This window comes from Mus pahari, chromosome 13 (assembly GCF_900095145.1).
Source record: "Mus pahari chromosome 13, PAHARI_EIJ_v1.1, whole genome shotgun sequence".
NCBI lineage: Eukaryota > Metazoa > Chordata > Mammalia > Rodentia > Muridae > Mus > Mus pahari.
Window position 1 is genome coordinate 62,133,290 of NC_034602.1, and position 6,000 is coordinate 62,139,289.

The following is a 6,000-nucleotide window of genomic DNA, read 5'->3' on the forward strand; positions in this document are numbered from 1 at the left end:
TCTACCAGTCTTAAAATTTTGAACATATAACAAAGTAAAATATTGTTTTATGAATAATAAATTACCTTATAGATTTTTATTGTGTTTAACTTTTTCTGCTTTACCAGACCATTCCTCAGGCCTTATATGTGCTTCTACTAGTTCTTCTTATCTTTACACAAGACCCAAACAACAGGATATTATCATTTGTATAGGTTAAATATGTCTTGACATCCTAAAAACAGATTTCCCCAACTCTCTATTTTATTTATTTATTTATTTACATCCAAACTTATCTTGCCTTATTCTTACCTCCCATTATTGCATTTAAACGTTAGAACTAGATTCTGAATTTGTATTTAACTTCTTAAGTATAGATAAAAGGTTACAATTTTCAGTTCTTACATTATCCTCCTCTTTCTCTATTTTCTTTTCTTTATTCTTTTTTCTTTTCTTTCTTTTTTTTCCCAGCTTTTACAGATCCATTTGGGACTTTTGAAGATACTACAATAGAATAGATTTTCTTATGTTTCCTTGTTTTTGTTTGTCTAAGGAAATATTAAGAATATGTGTTAGAGGTGTTAGTGTTTTGTGAATATGTTTTTAATTACTTTTATTTTCACTTAGATGCTAATTTCTAAGGTTCATCCATTTTCTTCTAAGAGTTTGGACAGAAGGAAATAGACTTGGGCTTGTCAATGGCCTTCAGGGCTTCAGAGACAGATTTTTTTTTTTTTAATTGGGTTGAGCTCTGAAGGGAGAAAAAGGTGTTGGGAAGAAACAAGCAACTTCACAAGACAAGAAAGTGTTGCCTGTTTTCAGGCTGTGAGGGGGGAAAAAACCTCCCAAGGCACCTGGATCAATTATTAACTTATTTCTTTTTAGTTTTTAAGGTTTATTTATTTCACAGTTCCAAGACAACTTACAAACTCTATATATTCAGCGCAACATATCTGTTTTTAAATTAGTAAAGTGTGAAGAGGGGAGATTAAATTTAGACTCCTAAAACATCAAGGAGAAATGCAATGTATCAAAATGCAGGTCATTAACATCTTGCATAATGGTTAAAGCTAAGCTGTATATATGATTCTAACATGCCCAGTGATCAAACCAATGGGTTTTAAGATTCTTATTGTTATTCAGATGCAAACTACTCAGGAAACCAGCCAATTTCCAGAGTATGAAGGTCTGAGGAACTATCTCCCAAGAGACCCTCCCCATACATAACTAATATAAACTAGGTTGCATCTTCAGCAGTATTCCAATGATAAGTGGTGGCTATCATAGGAAATGTTATGATAAAACATATTTTCTACCATTGACACACACTAATAAAAATGAAAAAAAAAAACACTATCACATGATTTCTTAAACTGTCCTTTTGTCTAATCAGAAAGTATAATTTCACAGCAAAATCCAGAAGGATTGATCTGACAGAAGCATGCATAACACTAGGGTTAAAATATCCAAACTCACCCATTGACTCAATAGTGAAGTCAAGGCTCTTAAGCAGACCTTGCTAACGTACTGATGCTTTCTACCCCAAAAGGACCTTGGGGCTTTGTAATCAACTAGAAAGTGTACATTCTAATGAATTGTGTACAAGTTAAATGAGCAGCCTCCGTGAGCACCCAACCAAATATTTCTTTTCTGCCTTGTGTGTGTTTTTACCCTCCACAGGTGAGAAAAGAAACTGAACACTGTTTTGTTTACTGCTACACCATCAGTACGAAGGCTGGCACCTACTAAATGTTCAGTAAACATCTAAAGAATAAATGCACAGCTTACGGATGTGGCAATCCTGTAAGTGGCTTGTGTGTGGCAGTGTGGATTTTGCAGAGTTATACAGAGCAGAGATTCCATGTTTCAGCAGGGCCTTGAGATGTGAATGAATCTTTTCTTTTACCCTCTAAAAGAAGAGCCATATGTCTTTTAAGAACAAGTTGACATCATCTCAAGCAAACTTAAGGAATCTGAGACTTAGCATTGAGGGTTGAGGATTTTATGGTGCTCAAATATAATATGAAATTAATGTTACTATCTTTTTTTTGAGAATGTTAAATTCAGTACATGTTGAAATGATTGAATGGTTTTTTTTTTAAGGAAGATTCATTCATATGTACCTAGTTTGTGTCTCTTTTAATCTCTCTCTCTCTCTCTCTCTCTCTCTCTCTCTCTCTCTCTCTCTCTCTGGTTTTTATGAGACAGGGTTTCTCTGGAACTCACTGTAGACCAGGCTGGCCTCGAACTCAGAAATCCACCTGCCTCTGCCTCCCAAGTGCTGGGATTAAAGGACTGTGCCACCACGCCCCCGGCTCTTGTAATCTCTTGTTGTCTCTATTATACTTTAGGAAGTCTGTACCTGTTACTTCTCTCCAAACTAAACAGTATCTTATTTTATTTCCCTCTGCAATAACCTCCTTGTCTTCTTGTCTCTCTTATGTAATTCTTGCCTCTATGGTCTGTGCTATACAGTGCAGAGAGTAGCAGTACCCACGGATTCTAGGTTGAAATGTATATTTCACTACTTATTAGCAGTGTGACATTAACTACTGAATTCAGTAGTCTAAAGTCATCTCTTCATTATCTCTATTGTTGTGTTGTTGCAAGGTTTGGATGAGATGACCAGTGTTGTATGCTCAAGAATAACGACGTAGCAAATGGGACATGCCAATGATCCTTATAACTGTTCTACCACAAACCTTTTCTCTAAAACTAACTCTTAAACTTAAATGTTCAGTGTCCCCTGAATCTAAATGATCTCCTCAACTTTCTTCCACATCCCATCATCCACCATCACTTTCTTCTCCCACCTCTCTACAATGGATCTCTTTTGCGAACAGTTACAGAAGTGAGGTTTCTAGTCTGTAAGATTTGGCACACACTGTTTTCCCTCAAGAAGAATACCCCTTCCTCACCAGGCAAGAGCTTTCTCTTCTGTCTATTTTCTCCTCCTCTAAGATAATTTCTATTGCTTCTTGATATGATAATAATTCTTCAGTTTACACAGACAATATAAGGATGAAGTGATCTTTTTGCTTATCTTTGTAAGGAGTTTGTGAATTTCTAAAGGCCAGAGACACTCTTAAGTTTACTCTAAGTTTCAGAATACCTAGTATTAAATGAAGACTTGATGCATGCTATTTAACAATGGACGTGAATCTATCCCAGAGTCTCCAGCCACATAACATGTTTTTAGTGATACTTATTGAATTGCATTTGCTAATTTCCCTTTATTTCAAAGGAGATTGGCTTCCCTGGGGCTGCATAAGACTATTAGACTGAGGATGTTCAGTGTTCTATTTAGGGATTACCAACAGGAGCTAGCACACTGACAGTTATAAGCTAGAAGCTTGGGCGACTAAAAACTACAAGATTTACCAGCAAAGGTCCTGGAAAAAGGATTTACCAGCAAAGGTCCTGGAAAAAAAATTGGTTGCCAGGGTTGCCTCGTCCTTCTTCCCTTCATTTCCAAATGTACTGATGGAGATGGGGGCGAAAGGAAAAGCATACATTTAAAAGTTAGTCAGTTCTCCCTCTCCCCCTAACCCTGACAAGCACTACACCAAGCCTGCTGCTGCCTGGGTTACCTCAGAAGAGAGGACAAGATTATCAGGTTCTCAAACCCTCCCTGCGTTTCCTCCTCCCCACCCCCCAAATCCTTTTCAGGCCTTGCTTCTCACTCCCCTCTCCAGCGCCCTCCCCTCCTCTTCTACAGACAACCAGAGAACCACCTCCAGACTTCTTGTGCTTGAAACTCTATAACTGTCAACAAAAGATGCCAATCATAGTCTTAGCCAGATCATTGAAAGCCCTGTTTAAAAAGAAAAGAAAAGAAAGAAAAAGAAAGGAAAGGAAAGGAAAGGAAAAGAAAAGAAAAGAAAAGAAAAGAAAAGAAAAGAAAAGAAAAGAAAAGAAAAGAAAAGAAAAGAAAAGAAAAGAAAAGAAAAGAAAAGAAAAAGGGAAAAAAAATCAAGCTTAGGACAAGAGGGAAAGGAACGCGGCAAACCACAGCTCAGGAAAACTGGGCACACACACACACAAGCACATTGGCTCCTTTGCATAGAGACAGCAGGTTGTATTCGGCTACCCGGAGAACGCGGCGCACCTCAGACAGGAACTTTAAAGGGATTGAAATCTGTTGCCTGTTCCGCTAGGAATATTGTTTGCAAGGCACAAGGTGTCTTTTGGTAGTGAGTACCCTCTGCGCATGCGCAGGTCCATTCGGGAATTACTGCCCAGCCGCCGACTAAGTTGCATTCCTTGAATCTTCGCAGAAAAGACAATTCTTTCATCAGAGTTAGTAATGTGGACAGTACAAAATCGAGAGAGTTTGGGGCTTCTCTCTTTTCCTGTGATGGTTGCCATGGTTTGTTGTGCACACAGGTGAGCTGCCTGCTTCAATCTCTCTCTTTTTTCCTTGGTGTTTTTCTTCTTCTTTTATTTTTTATTTTTCCCGTGCCTGCTGGATCATGTATCTTGTTATTTGGGGGTAGGTGTGCCTGGATCTTTTTTTATGTCTGTTTTCAGTTTGTGATCATTCTGAATACGGTCCCTACTTCTTCCCTTCAGCTCCAATGAACCCAGCAACATGTCATACGTGAAAGAGACCGTGGACCGACTGCTCAAAGGATATGACATTCGCTTGCGGCCGGACTTTGGAGGTAATGCTTCTTCATTTTTTTTTTTTTCAACCTGTAACCCATCCCTAGTTCACCTTTTCTGTCAGATATAATGCCTCCTTCCCCATTTTACCATTTCTGTTAATGTGCAATACTACGCCCTGCACACACACACACACACACACACACACACACACACTCGCACTATCCCCAATCTCAGGTGGACGTATCCTCAGGCTGAGCTGTCCCTCTCTTCAAGCCGACACACCCTCTGCACTGTCACTGCATCACGCGTGTGCCCACACCTGTTTTCTCCCGCTGTCCCCTACAACAGGAAAGGGGTAGGGAGGGAGCCTGCTTAGTCTGTAATAAGATCTGGGAAGCCCCCAATGTCCCCTCAGCTCCCTGCCACTCAAAGACTGTCTTTGCTGTGGTCCACCTCCCCGGCAGGGCCCCCGGTGGACGTCGGGATGCGGATCGATGTCGCCAGCATAGACATGGTCTCGGAAGTGAATATGGTGAGTGGCCTCCCCAAGGGCTCGGCGGCCGGCCCGAGCTTACGCAGATGAGAAATGAACCTGTTCCCCGTCCTCTGCTTTTCATTGGTGGTCACCTCGGCCCTGGTCCCCAGGGTCCCCACTCCGCGTGTACGCTCCACTCCAGTACACACACAGTCGGTCGCCCCACAGTTTGTATTTTCGACACACACAGGCTACCGCAGTGCTCCGAAGGAGACGTACTCCGCACTATTTTGGGAAGGAAGGGGGACTGTTGCGCCGGTGGATTAGCTGGGGCGGAGTCTGAGCCTTACTTTAGCCGGGTCTCCCTGACTGTGCAGGGCACCATCTGCCGGCGGTCAGGTGGCGTACAATGGGGGCCCCCCCGGACCTGGGGTTCGCAGCCAGCTGTGGCCAGACAAGAGCCCCAAAATCTCCACAGCTCAGCAGCCTGAAAGCCCCAACCCACCCAGCTCAGCCACCAGACTGGCAGGGCTCGCGAGTGTTCCCTCCCTACCATACAGAATCCAGCGCACTGTGTGGCAAGAGCAACAGGCTGAGATGAACAGTTTAGGGTTGCTAGCAGCAGAAGTGCCCAAGCTTGCTTCTAGGCATTCTGGACCCATGCAAGGGTTCATGTGTTTGTCTTCCTGCAGCTTGAAAGTTTTAAGTCTTAAGTCGGAGGAGAATCGACCAAATCATATGACTTGGCTTTATTCTAGAAACCTGGGCAGAAAAATAGAGATTGGATGATTAACAGGATTGAGGTGGGGGAAGGCTGGATTGTTATAGTCATTAATTTTAAGGGATCTACACTTTGCCATCGTTCCCTCCCTCCCTTCCCGCTTCCCTCCCTTCCTTCCTCCCTTCCTCTCTTCCATCTTTCCTCCCCCCCCCCCCCC

At 42.0% G+C, this 6,000-nt stretch overlaps 1 protein-coding gene across 3 annotated transcripts in view; it reads left to right on the plus strand.

The window, feature by feature from the left end:
- Gabrb1 (gamma-aminobutyric acid type A receptor beta1 subunit) overlaps nucleotides 1-6,000 on the plus strand; it is a 441,447-nt gene that overhangs the window by 31,983 nt on the left and 403,464 nt on the right. For 2 of the 3 annotated variants that reach the window (XM_029545121.1, XM_029545120.1), the window contains 2 exons: nucleotides 4,552-4,643; nucleotides 5,052-5,119. In XM_029545121.1, the coding sequence (XP_029400981.1) occupies nucleotides 4,571-4,643; nucleotides 5,052-5,119 (141 nt within the window). In that variant the 5' untranslated portion in view covers nucleotides 4,552-4,570. Of the gene's footprint in view, nucleotides 1-4,201; nucleotides 4,366-4,551; nucleotides 4,644-5,051; nucleotides 5,120-6,000 lie in introns of those variants that run through there. The other variant, XM_021210851.2, reaches the window with a different exon arrangement.